General features: G+C 39.0%; 1 protein-coding gene across 3 annotated transcripts in view; it reads left to right on the top strand.

The window, feature by feature from the left end:
- The window catches only part of CAMK4 (calcium/calmodulin dependent protein kinase IV), a 261,315-nt gene that overhangs the window by 169,381 nt on the left and 75,287 nt on the right, over positions 1-16,647 (top strand). For all 3 annotated transcript variants that reach the window (XM_086413409.1, XM_086413411.1, XM_086413410.1), the window contains one exon: positions 15,164-15,236. In XM_086413409.1, coding sequence (XP_086269535.1) covers positions 15,164-15,236 — 73 coding nt within the window. The remainder of the gene's footprint in view (positions 1-15,163; positions 15,237-16,647) is intronic.

Here is a 16,647-nt window from a genome sequence, read left to right on the forward strand (position 1 = left end):
GAAATGGCAACTCACTCCAGCGTTCTTGCCTGGGAAATCCTACAGACAGCGGAGCCTGGTGAGCTACAGTCTGTGGGGTCACAAAGAGTTGGACACAACTGAGTGACTGAGCACAGTAAACTTTTAACTGTATATACATTGTTTGGTTTCTTGGGCATTTTCTTTTGAAATCTCAGCTGAATTTTTGGTAAGAATTGTTATTGTTGCTCGCGAAACAACTGCTGTATTTTGCTGAGTTGAGTCACTTTTGTTAGTGCAAGTTCTATTGCCCGTTGCTCGGTGAGGCCAGACAAACCGAAATGTCAGAGTTTGGAGCAGAGAAAGGTTTATTGCAGGAACATGCAGGAGACTGGTGGCTTATATTCTAAAAACCCCCAAGCTTGAGCTCCCCGAAGGGATTTGGCAAAGCATTTTTAAAAGCCAGGTGAAACTGGCGCCTATTATACAGAGTGAAGTAAGCCAGAAGGAAAAACATAAATACAGAATACTAACACATATATATGGAATTTAGAAAGATGGTAACAATAACCCGGTGTACGAGACAGCAAAAGAGACACTGATGTATAGAACAGTCTTATGGACTCTGTGGGAGAGGGAGAGGGTGGGATGATTTGGGAGAATGGCATTGAAACATGTAAAATATCATGTAAGAAACGAGTTGCCAGTCCAGGTTCAATGCACGATACTGGATGCTTGGGGCTAGTGCACTGGGACGACCCAGAGGGATGGTATGGGGAGGGAGGAGGGAGGAGGGTTCAGGATGGGGAACACATGTATACCTGTGGCGGATTCATTTTGATATTTGGCAAAACTAATACAATTATGTAAAGTTTAAAAATAAAATAAAATTAGAAAATAAAAAAAAGTTCTACAGGAAAAAAAATAAAATAAAATAAAAAATATTCAGCTCAAAAAAAAAAAAAGCCAGGTGAGGGATCACAGGGTTTGTGATCAGCTCTGCACAGTTCTCCAGTTGGCAGATAAATGAGGTCACAGGGCAGCATCACAGGGGTTAACACACGCCTGGGGCTGTGTGCTGTGCGCTCATGGTCATCAGGTGGTTAACGTCTTCCATTTGCTAGCGGGAGGCTTCACATCTGTACAACTCAGGGAGCAGGCTTCAGATACTGTTGCCTTCCTCAGAGAGGACTCAACAGAGGGTGTGGGGAGGGCCTGTCCTCAGAAGACAGCTTAGGGCCCCACTCCATTACATTTTTTTTTAATATAAATTTATTTATTTTAATTGGGGGCTAATTACTGTACAATATTGTATTGGTTTTGCCATACATTGACATGAATCCTCCACGGGTGTACATGTGTTCCCCATCCTGAACTCCCCTCCCACATCCCTCTCCATACCATCCCTCTGGGTCATCCCAGTGCGCCAGCCCAGAGCATCCTGTATCATGCATCGAACCTGGACTGGCAGTTCGTTTCTTATATGATATTATACATGTTTCAATGCCATTCTCCCAAATCATCCCACCCTCTCCCTCTCCCACAGAGTCCAGAAGACTGTTCTATACATCTGTGTCTCTTTTGCTGTCACACATACAGAGTTATCATTACCATCTTTCTAAATGCCATATATATGTGTTAGTATACTGTATTGGTGGTTTTTTTTTTTTTTTTTTTCTGGCTTACTTCACTCTGTATCCCCACTCCAGTACTCTTGCCTGGAAAATCCCATTGATGGAGGACCCTGGTAGGCTGCAGTCCATGGGGTCACTAAGAGTCGGACACAACTGAGCGATTTCACTTTAACTTTTCACTTTCATGCATTGGAGAAGGAAATGGGAACGCACTCCAGTGTTCTTGCCTGGAGAATCCCAGGGACGGGGGAGCCTGGTGGGCTGCCGTCTATGGGGTCGCCCAGAGTCGGACACGACTGAAGTGACTTAGCAGTAGCAGCAGCAGTAGCAGTCACTCTGTATAATAGGCTCCAGTTTCATCCACCTCATTAGAACTGATTCAAATGTATTCTTTTTAATGCCTGAGTAATACTCCATTGTGTATAGGTACCACAGCTTTCTTATCCATTTGTCTGCTGATGGACATCTAGGTTGCTTCCATGTCCTGGCTATTATAAACAGTGCTGTAGTGAACATTGGGGTACACGTGTCTCTTTCAATTCTGGTTTCCTCGGTGTGTATGCCCAGCAGTGGGATTGCTGGGTCGTATGGCAGTTCTCTTTCCAGTTTTTAAGGAATCTTCACACTGTTCTCCATAGTGGCTGTACTAGTTTGCATTCCCACCAACAGTCTAAGAGAGTTCCCTTTTCTCCACACCCTCTCCAGCATTTGTTTCTTGTAGATTTTGGATAGCAGCCATTCTGACTGGCGTGAAATGGTCCTCATTGTGGTTTTGATTTGCATTTCTCTGATAATGAGTGATGTTGAGCATCTTTTCATGTGTTTGTTAGCCATCTGTATGTCTTCTTTGGAGAAATGTCTGTTTAGTTCTTTGGCCCATTTTTTGATTGGGTCGTTTATTTTTCTGGAATTGAGCTACAGAAGTTGCTTATATATTTTTGGGATTAATTCTTTGTCAGTTGCTTCATTTGCTATTATTTTCTCCCATTCTGAAGGCTGTCTTTTCACCTTGCTTATAGTTTCCTTTGTTGTGCAGAAAGTTTTAATTTTAATTAGGTCCCATTTGTTTATTTTTGCTTTGATGTCCAATATTCTGGGAGGTGGGTCATAGAGGATCCTGCTGTGTTTTATGTCAGAGAGTGTTTTGCCTATGTTTTCCTCTAGGAGTTTTATAGTTTCTGGTCTTATGTTTAGATCTTTAATGCATTTTGAGTTTATTTTTGTGTATGGTGTTAGAAAGTGTTCTAGTTTCATTCTTTTACAAGTGACTGACCAATTTTCCCAGCACCACTTGTTAAAGAGATTGTCTTTTCTCCATTGTATATTCTTGCCTCTTTTGTCAAAGATAAGGTGTCCATAGGTGTGTGGATATATCTCTGGGCTTTCTAGTTTGTTTCATTGATCTCTATTTCTGTCTTTGTGCCAGTACCATACTGTCTTGATGACTGTGGCTTTGTAGTAGAGCCTGAAGTCAGGCAGGTTGATTCCTCCAGTTCCATTCTTCTTTCTCAAGATTGCTTTGGCTATTCAAGGTTTTTTGTATTTCCATACAAATTGTGAAATTATTTGTGCTAGCTCTGTGAAAAATACCATTGGTAGCTTGATAGGGATTGCATTGAATCTATAAATTGCTTTGGGTAGTATACTCATTTTCACTATATTGATTCTTCCAATCCATAACATGGTATATTTTTCCATCTATTAGTGTCCTCTGATTTCCTTTACCAGTGTTTTATAGTTTTCTATATATAGGTCTTTTGTTTCTTTAGGTATATATACTCCTAAGTATTTTATTCTTTTCGTTGCAGTGGTGAATGGAATTGTTTCCTTAATTTCTCTTTCTATTTTCTCATTATTAGTGTATAGGAATGCAAGGGATTTCTGTGTGTTGATTTTATATCCTGCAACTTTACTGTATTCATTGATTAGCTCTAGTAATTTTCTGGTAGCTAGTCTTTAGGGTTTTCTATGTAGAGGATCATGTCATCTGCAAACAGTGAGAGTTTTACTTCTTTTCCAATCTGGATTCCTTTTATTTCTTTTTCTGCTCTGATTGCTGTGGCCAAAACTTCCAAAACCATCTTGAATAGTAGTGGTGAGAGTGGGCACCCTTGTCTTGTTCCTAACTTTAGGGGAAATGCTTTCAATTTTTCACCATTGAGGATACTGTTTGCTGTGGGTTTGTCATATATAGCTTTTATTATGTTGAGGTATGTTCCTTCTATTCCTGCTTTCTGGAGGGTTTTTAAATAAATGGATGTTGAATTTTGTCATAGGCTTTCTGTGCATCTATTGAGATAATCATATGGCTTTTATTTTTCAATTTGTTAATGTGGTGTATTACATTGATTGATTTGCAGATATTGAAGAATCCTTGCATCCCTAGGATAAAGCCCACTTGTTCACTATGTATGATCTTTTTAATGTGTTGTTGGATTGTGATTGCTAGAATTTTGTTAAGGATTTTTGCATCTATGTTCACCAGTGATACTGGCCTGTAGTTTTCTTATTTTGTGGCATCTTTGTCAGGTTTTGGTATTAGGGTGATGGTGGCCTCATAGAATGAGTTTGGAAGTTTGCCTTCCTCTGCAATTTTCTGGAAGAGTTTGAGTAGGATAGGTGTTAGCTCTTCTCTAAATTTTTGGTAGAATTCAGCTGTGAAGCCGTCTGGACCTGGGCTTTTGTTTGGGGGAAGATTTCTGATTACATTGTCAATTTCTGTGCTTGTGATGGGTCTGTTAAGATTTTCTATTTCTTCTTGGTTCAGTTTTGGAAAGTTGTACTTTTCTAAGAATTTGTCCATTTCTTCCAACAAGTTGTCCATTTTATTGGCATAGAATTGCTGATAGCAGTCTCGTATGATCCTTTGTATTTCTGTGTTGTCTTTGTGATCTCTCCAATTTCATTTCTAATTTTGTTGATTTGACTTTTCTCCTTTTGTTTCTTGATGAGTCTGGCTAATGGTCTGTCAATTTTATTTATCCTCTCAAAGAACCAGCTTTTGGCTTCGTTGATTTTTTGCTATGGTCTCTTTTGTTTCTTTTGCATTTACTTCTGCCCAAATTTTTAAGGTTTCTTTCCTTCTACTAACCCTGGGGTTCTTCATTTCTTCCTTTTCTAGTTGCTTTAGGTGTAGAGTTAGGTTATTTATTTGACTTTTTTCTCGTTTCCTGAGGTATGCTTGTATTACTATGAACCTTCCCCTTTGCACTGCTTTTACAGTGTCCCACAGGTTTTGGGTTGTTGTGTTTTCATTTTCATTCATTTCATTGCATATTTTGATTTCTTTTTTGATTTCTTCTGTGATTTGTTGGTTATTCAGCAGCATTTTGTTCAGCCTCCATATGTTGGAATTTTTAGTAGTTTTTCTCTTGTAATTGAGATCTAATCTTACTGCATTGTGGTCAGAAAAGATGCTTGGAATGATTTCAATGTTTTTTAATTTACCAAGGCTAGATTTATGGCCCAGGATGTGATCTATCCTGGAGAAGGTTCCCTCCATTACATTTTGATTTGTTCAAAAATCTAGAAAGATCCTTGTTACTCTAATATCTAGAAACTGCATGACTGAGCTTGCTCCTAAAAGCAGCAATAACGTTCTGTCTGTTGCGTTTTCCTTTGGGAAACATGGGTATGGCCGTCCCTCTGGATCTGCCAGCAGTTGCTTGCAGCGGCTGAGCATCCCTTCCCAGTCCAGTGCGCTTTTTTTTGCCATGATAAGGAACAAAAGCAAATGTCCACAGTCTGAAATTTTTCTGGCATCCATTCACTTAACAATTAGTACTGATTCCACAAATATTTATTGACCACCTACCATGAACAGCTTTGCAGGGATGATCAAAGCAACAGTCTAGTGAGAAGGCTGATAATTTTTCCACAATACCCAACAGAAGACATTGACCAAACACATCTACCATAGTGATGCTATAGAGAAAAAGATTGCAGGATTTCACTTTCCTTTGCTTGCTCACCAGTATCTTCACCTACAACCTTATATCTCAGTTATAAACCTGCATTTGCAGCTTGAGAAGTTCCTTCCTATTGCTCTTCCCAATCCATCATGAATGGCCTAGGTCATAGCTCTACTTATTAAATACTTAAAATTGAATATCTGAGTTTCAGAAACTTGTCCTTGTGACATTCTGATGAACAAATCAACTGAGAACAAAATTTTTCTTTTAGCAGAAGGAGCCTGGAAGAGAAGCAGTTGGGTTTTTATGGCAGAACCTAGTAATGGTATACAGAGTTCACGGGGGATCAGGTGGGGAAGGCACCTGCATTTGAGCTCCTGCCCTTATGCCTGCTCTCAAGATGTTTCTGACAACAAGAGTTAATACATTTCTTGGCTGTACAAACCCTAGTGTAGCATATATTTATGGTGATGTATTTATTAGCGATTTCTCCATTATGTGTGGTCTCCTCAGGGGCAGGGCCCAACTCTTACTCCTCTTTACCTATTTGTTTTTGGCTGTGCGGAGTGTCGGTTGTGTGCGGGCCTTTTCAGCGGTTGCAGAGGGCGGGGCTGCCCTAATGGCCCTGCGGCGGCTTCTCCTGTGCGGAACACGGGCTCCAGGGTGCCTGCGCTTCCGTGGTTGTGGCACAGGGGCTTGGTTGCTCCAAGACATGTGGGGTCTTCCCAGATCAGGGGTCAAACCTGTGTCCCCAAAATTGGCAGACAGATTCTTTACCACGGAGCCACTTAGGGAAGTCCCCAAATCTTATTCTTTATTAAGTCCAGCAAGTACGGGCTCACATTTGACAGTTAGAAATATTGATTAAATATTATTATCCCATCTTCACGATGTAATTCTCTCTGTAGTCTTGGTCCTTTTCCTTAGAATGGTTTCCCTGCTCTCCAGTCCCATGCTTCTCCCCTGCATGTATCCCACCCCCAGCTCCCATCCTCCCGACAGCTAGAAAACTCCTGTATGTCCTTCAGGTATGAGCCACCTCTGGAATACTTTTCTCACCCTGCATGGCCTGCAGAATAAATTGTCTGCTCTTCCTAGGAGCTCCCAGGCCATTCTCTAATATCTGTCACCACATTTAGCACACTGTGTAGATTGTTGTCTGTGTTTTTATACCAGGAGAAACCAATTGCGTGCAGAAGCCTTGTTTGGTGTACTACTGAGCACCTAGCACACAGTTGTCATTCCATAATATTTATTAGATAAATAAATACATGGGTACCTTTGTTAGAATGCATCATCCTTATTAATTGGATGAAGTATATTGCTATTTTAATGTATAGTGTAGGAAAGTAGTGAAATTTTCATTATTCTTTCTACAACCGCTACTCTTCCCTCTATACTACCTGAAAACAGTCCCAAGTAAATTCACTCCTCCAGCCAGCCAGTCACTAGACATTCACACAAGGACATGTTCTGAACACAGGCCCTTAACCCTTAATTATATCAAATGAAAACTCCTAAACATCATACTTAGGTCAAAGCTTGAGAATTCACAATAAAGTGAATTATAGAAAAGAAATTCTAGTGAGTGAAGCACTTCTTTTCTAAGGGATGGATGGAGAAGCTCATAAGAATTCATGTATATTTAACAGACAAGGAGGGTTTCTCATCAGGAAGGCCACTCATGGTTGTGCAAGTTGGTTCTGGACTAACCCAGAAAGAGTTCTTGTGTAAACAAAGCCATGAGTCGTGCCCCCTGGAGGGGTATCCCAAAGTTGTGGTAAAGCTCTAGTCTCGAATGACTATGGGAGAGTCCACACTGATTTCTGCAGGGCCAGAGGTAATGGATTCTCTCCTCTTCTGGACAGAATGGGAGATGGGAAAAAAATGTTAATTATCAGCCATTCTTTTCCATCATCTGCGTAACAACGTCCTTCCTTTAACAGGACTGGAGCAAACCAAGCAGGTGCAGCCCCCAGAGGACACATTAATCACATTTGTGTTGGTTGATGGGTGTGCCACAGAATCCACACTTAGAGAGGAATGCAGAGGGTGAGGTAATGGTAGTCAAAGTTCTCTACTTCCTCTGACACAGTAGTTTTTCTTTTCCCCTTTTAAGGGGATACTCCATTTGAAAATACTCAGAGAGTATCAGTCAGTCAGTCAGTTCAGTCACTCAGTTGTGTCCGACTCTTTGCAACGCCATGGACTGCAGCACATCAGGCTTCCCTGTCCATCACCAACTCCTGGAGTTTGCTGAGACTCATGTCTGTTGAGTCAGTGATGCCATCCAACCATCTCATCCTCTGGCGTCCCCTTCTCCTCCTTCCTTCAATCTTTCCCAGCATCAGGGTGTTTTCCAATGAGTCAGTTCTTCAGGAAGTCAGTCAGAGAGTATAGTTCAAGTATAGTTTCAATTAAAATTTTAGTAAGTAGATTATATAACTTAATCATGAATTGGAAAAACTCATATTGTTGTAAGGAAATGTCATGTGAAAATTGATTTCTAAGGACCAGTTAATAATAACCCCCTGAGTATTGTAATCTGTCTTTACATTTTATTTGACCCTGGTGTGTAACAGGTGTCTAATAAATAAACTGTGATGTTCATAATAAATGAACTGTGGTATTGGAGAAGACTCTTGAGAGTCCCTTGGACTGCAAGGAGATCCAGCCAGTCCATTCTGAAGGAGATCAGCCCTGGGATTTCTTTGGAAGGAATGATGCTAAAGCTGAAAGTCCAGTACTTTGGCCACCTCATGTGAAGAGTTGACTCATTGGAAAAGACTCTGATGCTGGGAGGGATTGGGGGCAGGAGGAGAAGAGGACGACAGAGGATGGTGTGGCTGGATGGCATCACCAACTCAATGGACGTGGGTTTGGGTGAACTCCAGGAGTTGGTGATGGACAGGGAGGCCTGGTGTGCTGCAATTCATGGGGTCAAAAAGAGTCAGACACAACTGAGCGACTGAATGAATAAATAAAAAAATTAGGAAGAATATTCCATGTTTCATTCTTTGAAAATATATGAGTTTTTTTGGCAGTGTTCAAAATAATTGCATGAAGAAAATAATTAATTTCTTCCCATCAATATAGTTTTTCTGAATCTTAATAATTATGGTCATTGAGGTATCTTCTTTTAATGCATGTTTTTATTTTGTCATATCTGTTCTGATCATACCCTATTTGGAAAACATTTTCAAAATATAGCATCAGATACTTTGAGAACTTAAACTTCTTGCCACAACATTAAAAAAGAAGGTACTTTCTGAAAACTAACTATACTATTTGAGATACTAACCATCTAGGAAAAATTACAATGTTAAATTACAAAAATTCAACAGTTTTTAAAATTGTTTTTTGCTGTTCTGTCTCTTTTATGTTTTGAATTGACCTTTTTCAGATGTTTTTTCCACAAACATTTTGTGAGATGAAAATGTCTTGTGTAAGTTGTTAATCTACAGTCTATCAAAAAAAAATGTTTTCTCTTAAAATTCTGGGAAGACAGAAACCACTATAAAGTTGTTTTTCAGTCTTCCCAAATATCCCTATAAGATTAGACCGAAAAACTAGCACGGAAAAACCAAAACCTCACAGACAACGTCTATAGCAAAACCAGGTGACAGAGTATCTCTGTGACGCTAAAATATGAACAAATGAGGACAAAATAATGACAATTTGGAAGAGCTGTATGGTATTAGCATTTATGGAAGAAGAGGCAGAGGACGCAAGAGGACATGTGATAGAACTAAGAACAGAACACTCAAATCTCCAAATCATTGGGAGCAGGATGGGCCAGTATAAGAAGAAAGCTAAGGGCTGGAAGAAGCACAAGCTGGGATCAAGATTGCCGGGAGAAATATCAATAACCTCAGATATGCAGATGACACCACCCTTATGGCAGAAGGTGAAGAGGAACTAAAAATCCTCTTGACCAAAGTCAAAGAGGAGAGTGAAAAAGTTGACTTAAAGCTCAACATTCAGAAAATGAAGATCATGGCATCTGGTCCCATCACTTCACGGGAAATAGATGTCAGACTTTATTTTTTTGTGCTCCAAAATTACTGCAGATGGTGATTGCAGCCATGAAATTAAAAGATGCTTACTCCTTGGAAGGAAAGTTATGACCAACCTAGACAGTATATTGAAAAGCAGAGATATTACTTTGCCAACAAAGGTCCGTCTAGTCAAGGCTATGGTTTTTCCAGTGGTCATGTATGGATGTGAGAGTTGGACTGTGAAGAAAGCTGAGTGCCGAAGAATTGATGCTTTTGAACTGTGGTGTTGGAGAAGACTCTTGAGAGTCCCTTGGACTTCAAGGAGATCCAACACGTCCATCCTAAAGGAAATCAGTCCTGGGTGTTCATTGGAAGAAATGATGCTGAAGCTGAAACTCCAATACTTTGGCCACCTCATGCGAAGAGTTGACTCATTGGAAAAGACTCTGATGCTGGGAGGGATTGGGGGCAGGAGGAGAAGGGGACGACAGAGGATGAGATGGCTGGATGGCATCACTGACTCGATGGATGTGAGTTTGAGTGAACTCTGGGAGTTGGTGATGGACAGGGAGGCCTGGCATACTGCTATTCATGGGGTTGCAAAGAGTCGGACACGACTGAGTGAGTGAACTGAACTGAAGGGCTTTTTGGCATACACCCCCAGTAAGGTTTGAAGAGACTGCTACAGTCAAGGCCCTATGAACTCTTGAAATTAATATCTAAAGCCTCTTTGGAGGGTGGCAGGGGGAGAAAATGTATTTAGGAGAAACTTCTGGAAAGAGACTTCAGTAATCAGAATAGAGAGGATAGGTGAGGGAATGATGTTCCAGACAGGGAAGAGATCTTAGAAAGGATGAGGTCCAGACTTTGAAAACTTCATGAAATTAACTATACAGTCTAGAGCTGTGACACTGGAATAGATATCCTGACCTGTCAGTCTGTAAAAAGGTTGAGAAACAAATTTCCCTTAAAAATAAGCAGCAAAGCAATGGCTTAGTTAATTCCAAAACAAAATGATTATAAGAAGATAGAAAACAAGAAGTAGAATAGGGTCCCTTCAGGCAGTGAAAGCATGGTGGGAGGATATGCCCAGAAAAGGAAGGAAATTATAACAATGCAAAATAAACTAAAATTAAGAAAACCATAGAAAAAAGCAATATAAGTCAAAAGTAGAAAAGCTTTTCTTTACTTGCTTTGCGGTATAAGTTTCACAGCACACTGAGTAAACATTTCTATAGATCATATCCGTTTAGCCTTGTTAGGAAATCCGCCTGAGCTGTGCTGGCGCCCGTGCCGCTCGTCTGCTTTGTACACGGCCGTCCGCGTCTCAGTCTCCTGCCCCTGCCATGGCCTCCCTTCTCCCCTTTCCCCACGTGGACCACTGGTTTGTTCTGTCTACCTGGAATGTGTTTCTGTCTTATTATGTACATTACTAGTTTGTTTTATGTTCTATATTCCACATATAAGTGATAACATAGAGTATTTGTCTTTCTCTGTTTGATTTATGTCACAAAGCATAATTCTCTCTGGGTCCATTCCCATTGTTGCAAATGGCAGGATTTTATTCCCTTTTGCAGCTGATTAATATTCCATTATGCCCATGTAGCACATCTTTACCCATTCATTTGTTGATGGACACTAAGGTTGCTTCCATGTCTTGGCCATTGTAAGTGGTGCTGCTGTGAACATCTGGGGGCATGTAGCTTTTTGAATAGTGTTTCCCTTTTCTTTGGATATATACCCAGGAGTGAAATTGCTGGATCATATGGTAGTTCTATTTTCAATTTTTTGAGGAACGTCTATACTGTTGTCCAATATGGTTCTACTGATTTACATTCCTACTAACAATGTACGAGGGTTCCCTTTTTTCCACATCCTTGCCAACATTTGCTGTTTGTGGGGTTTTTGATGATAGCCTTTCTAAAAGGCGTGAGGAGATATCTCACTGTGGTTTTGAGTTGCCTTTCTCTGATCATCAGTGATGTTAAACATCTTTATATGTACCTATTGGCCATTAGTATATCTTTTAAAAAGTCTGTTTTGATCTTCTGCCCATTTTTTAATCAGGTTGCCTGTATTTCTGATATTGACTCGCATGAGCTGTCACACATGTCAGTGGGTGCCTGTGTGCTCAGTCTGTCAGTCGTGTCTGACTCTGTGATCCCGTTAACTGTAGCCCACCAGGCTCCTCTGTCCATGGGATTTCCCAGGCAAGAATACTGGAGTGGGTTGCCATTCCCTTCTCCTGGGGATCTTCCCAAACCAGGGATCAAACCTAAGTCTTTTGCATCTCCTGAATTGGCAGGCAGATTCTTTACCACTAGTGCCATCTGGGAGGCCCATATATGTTGGATATTAATTCCTTATTGGTCATATCATTTATAAATAGTTTCTCCCATTCAGTAGCTTGTCTTTTCATTTTGTCAGTGGTTTTCTTTGCTATGCAAAATCTTTTAAGTTTAATTAGGTCCCACTTGCTTATTTTTGCTTTTACTTCTTTTGCTTAGGAGACAGATCTGAAAAAATATTACTATTATTTATGTCAAAGAGTTTTCTGCCTAGATTTTCTCCTAGAAGTTTTATGGTTTCAGGTCTTATATTTAGATCTTTAATCCATTTTGAGGGTTTTTTTTTTTTTTAATGGTGTGAAGAAATGTTCAAATCTCATTCTTTTACAAGTAGCTGTCCAGTTTTCCCAGCAGCATTTACTGAAAAGACTCTCCTTTCTCAACTCTGTATTCTTGACTCTTTTGTCATATATTAATTGGCCTTAAGTGTGTAGGTTTATTTCTGCAGTCTCTATTCTGTTCCTTGATCTATGTACCTGTTTTTGTGCCACCTCTGTGCTGTTTTGATTACTGTAGCTTTGTAGTATAGTCTGAAGTCAAGATGCATGATACCTCCAGCTTAGTTCTTTTTCCTCAAGATTGTTTTGTAAATTTGGGGGTTTTTGTGATTCCATGGAAATTTTAGGATAATTTATTCTAGTTCTTTTTTTTTTTTATTCTAGTTCTGTAGAAAATGTCATGGGTAGTTTTCGGGGTTGCATTAAATCTGTAGATTGCTTTGCATAGTTTGTGAATTTTAACAATATTTATTCTTCTAATCCCAGAACACGGGCTATTTTTTCATTTCTTTGTGGTATCTTCAGTTTCCTTCATCAGTGTTCTCTAGTTTTCAAAGTGTAGTTCTTTCACTTCCTTGGTTAAGTTTCTTCCTAAGTATTTTATTTTTTGGACATAGTTTTTTTTTTTTTTTAAACTTTACATAATTGTATTAGTTTTGCCAAACATCAAAATGAATCCATCACAGGTATACATGTGCTCCCCCTCCTGAACCCTCCTCCCTCCCCATACCATCCCTCCAGGTCGTCCCAGTGCACCAGCCCCAAGCATCCAGTATCGTGCATTGAACCTGGACTGGCATAGTTTTAAACAGGATTATTTTCTTGCTTTCTCTTTCTGATCATTATTAAGTGAAGTGAAGTTGCTCAGTCGTGTCCGAATCTTTGCGACCCCATGGACTGTAGCCTACCAGGCTCCTCTGTCCATGGGATTTTCCAGGCAATAGTACTGGAGTGGATTGCCATGTCCTTCTCCAGCAGATCTTCCTGACCCAGGGATTGAACCCGGGTCTCCCGCACTGTAGACAGACACTTTACCATCTGAGCCACCAGGGAAGTCCTGATCATTATTAGTGTATTGAAAAGCAAATGGATTTCTGTATATTAATCTTACATCTTGCAACTTACTTGAATTCATTTATTACATAGTTTTTTTGTGAAGACTTTAGGACTTCCTATATAGAGTGTCATGTCATCTGCAAGAAGTTCCATTTTACCTCTTCCCTCCCATTTTGGATGCCTTTTATTTATTTATTTTTTGGTCAGATTTCTGTGGCTAGGATTTCTAATACTGTGTTAAGTAAAAGTGGAGAGAATGGACATCCTTGTCTTGTTCCTAATTTTAGAGGAAAGGCATTTAGCTTTTCACTGTTGAATGTAATGTTGGATTTTGTAATCCAGCTGTAATCCAGCTGTGGATTTGTCTTAAATGGCCTTTATTATTTTGAGATGTGTTCCCTCTCTACACAGTTTGATGAGATTTTTCATCATGAATGGTTGTTGAATTTTGTCAAATGCTTTTGCTGCATCTATTGAGATGATCATGTGATTTTTATCCTTCCTTTTGTTAATGTGGTTCAGCACATTCATTGATTTGCAAATATTTAACCATCCTTGCATCTTGGAATAAATCCTACTTGTTCATAGTGTGTAACTCTTTCAATACATTGTTGAGTTAGGGTTACTGATATTTTGTTGACAATGCTTGCATCTACATTAATCAGATATTGGCCTATAATTTTCTTGTTTTGTGTTATCTTTGTCTGGTTTTGGTATCAGGGTAATGGTGGCCTCTTAAATTTTGGAGTTTTCCCTCCTCTTACATTTTTTGGAATAGCTTGAGAAGGATAGATATTAATTCTCTTTTATGTGTTTGTTAGAATTACCCTGTGAAGCCCACTCCCACCTGGACTTAAGTTTGCTGGGAGTGTTTTTAATTACAAATTCAATTTTAATACTACTGATTCATCTGTTCAGATTGTCTGTTTCTTTCTGACTTAGTCTTGACAGTTTATTTCTAGAAAGTCTTCCATTTCTTCTAGGTTGTCCAAGTTGTTGGCATATAACTGTTCATGGTATTCTCTCTCTCTTTTTTTTTCTTCGTATTTCTGTGGTATTTGCTGTTATTTCTCCTCTTTCATTCCTTATTTTGTTTATTCGAGCCCGTAAAGTAGAAAAACTCTTGTATGTGTGTAATTGCAAACCCCAAAGAAGAAACCCAAAGCAGTGGAAGAAAATAAATATGAAACATTCTAGTTCAGGAAAATTCTTTTAAAAAAAGAAAAGACTTTAATTTCAAAAGAAAATGTCTGGCCCAAATCTATGCAAAAGGAACAAGTCATTTATTTGGAAAAGAAAAGCAGATGAGAGGGAGTAAGGGGGTGTAAAAGAGGAGCTGCAGATAAAAAGAGAAGAAGAGACATATCAGCCAATCAGTTGCATGGACTTAATTTTAATACTGATTCAAACAAACCAATTTTAAAAACAAACAGAAAGTTGAAACTGCATATCTGATGATATTAAGGAATTGGCATTTATAGACATGATAATGGCATTGTAGTTATGATTTTAAAAGATCCTTTAATTTTAAAGATACCTCCTTAAATATTTATGAATGAAATTATATGATGTCTTATATTTGCTTTAAAATAATAGAGGAGGAGGGAAAGTAATTGGATAGACAAAGCAACATTGGCCATGAATTAGTAATTGCTGAAGCAATGTGACAATTAAATGAGATGGTTCATGGTATATTGTCTACTTGTTATAGGTTTAAAATTATTTGCAACACAGAGTTTGAAAATAATTTTTTGTCCCCGACAGGATGGATACTTCAAGCCTAGGCAAAATAAATATTTTCCATTTTCGTAAATAAACCTAAAGACTTCTAGATTGCCAACTTATGGAAATCTTTCCCCTCGTGTTATGGTAGCCTGCTGTAATTGTTTAGATAAATCTTCTGTAACATTAATTTAACCTCTTTTAACATCTGCTCAGTTGAATGCATGTGTCTGAGAAGCATTTCATGGTTTTTTTTAGGATTGTGGAAAAGGGATATTATAGTGAACGAGATGCTGCAGATGCTGTCAAACAGATCTTGGAGGCAGTTGCTGTAAGTATGAAGTGACAGCAATGGTGTAACTCTTGGTAATGTCTTCCTTTTATAGAGTCATCTTTAAGAAGTATATTTCAGTGACAAACCATAACATTTACAGAAAAACTGTATGAAATATTTATTAGAAAATGTTGAACAAATTTATATTTTCTGATGATAACTCAGACTCTGAAAGATGCAGTCCTGATATGTAATGCCGTAAGTTTATAAGAATCATGTCCATTCTGTTGTTTTGAGTAAGATCAGACTTTGGTGCCTATGGTTGTTTTTTTCTCTCTGCATTTCTTGAGTTTTTCTCTTTTTTGTTTTTGTTGTTTAGTAAGGAAGTGGGAAAAGGTTCAAAGAGATAAATATAGACCTTAGAGCATAGAGATTGTTGAGTTTTCTTTCAAGAAAAGAAATGAGTAAATTAGGAGAATAAATTCTGACAATTTTTTGAAAGGGAGAAGAAGTGTGTTAACACCTTGAACTGGAATAAAGCTTTGTAAATTGATGGAAACATGCACCCATATTTACACACACACACAAATGTAATTTTGAGTTTAATTGTATTGAATTAGTAGGGGAATATTTGTCTAGATAAAACAGACTCAATTGGTGAAAATCTTCCCATATATTCAGTGGTGTCTAGTACATCCTTGGAGAAGGTAATGGCACCCCACTCCAGTACTTTTGCCTAGAACCTCCCATGGACGGAGGAGCCTGGTAGGCTGCAGTCCATGGGGTCGCTAGAGTCGGACACGACTGAGCGACTTCACTTTCACTTTTCACTTTCCTGCATTTGAGAAGGAAATGGCAACCCACTCCAGTGTTCTTGCCTGGAGAATCCCAGGGACGGGGGAGCCTGGTGGGCTGCCGTCTATGGGATCGCACAGTCAAACACGACTGAAGCGACTTAGCAGCAGCAGCAGTACATCCTTGGACACTTTGGTGATCCTTTTATTGAACCTAAAGCCAGAACAAATTTAAAACAAAAACCGTATTATTTTACCTACTCACAAAGCTTCACAAAGCTTCAGTTTAGGAAGCAGGTTACTACATTCAAGTCAAAAATTCTTTGAGAGAAGTTTTATAAAAATCAAATTTTCTCTGATTGCTGAAAATAAGGGTTAATTTGGAGAAAAAAATTAAAGTGATTTTTCTTAGTATTTCACAGGTAGAAAGAAGCAATTTAAAACTTGCAAGAAGTAGCTGACATTTATGAAATAGTTTGTTGTCAGCTACCTGGCTATAGAGAGCTATGAAAAATAAGGCAGTTGGGAACTCTAAGTAATCATTGATATAGTTCACATCTCTCCTGAATCACACACTTTTAAGACTGTATCTATGCTTGTTTTTGAACCCACAGAAGTTGAAAACCTCAAGGCTCTTGGGAAATATGTTGCAAGCATAATTATACCCCTCAGGC

The sequence above is a fragment of the Bos grunniens genome, chromosome 7, assembly GCF_055505025.1.
Source record: "Bos grunniens cultivar Pamir isolate PY7600 chromosome 7, Bosgru_T2T1.0, whole genome shotgun sequence".
Taxonomy (NCBI): domain Eukaryota; kingdom Metazoa; phylum Chordata; class Mammalia; order Artiodactyla; family Bovidae; genus Bos; species Bos grunniens.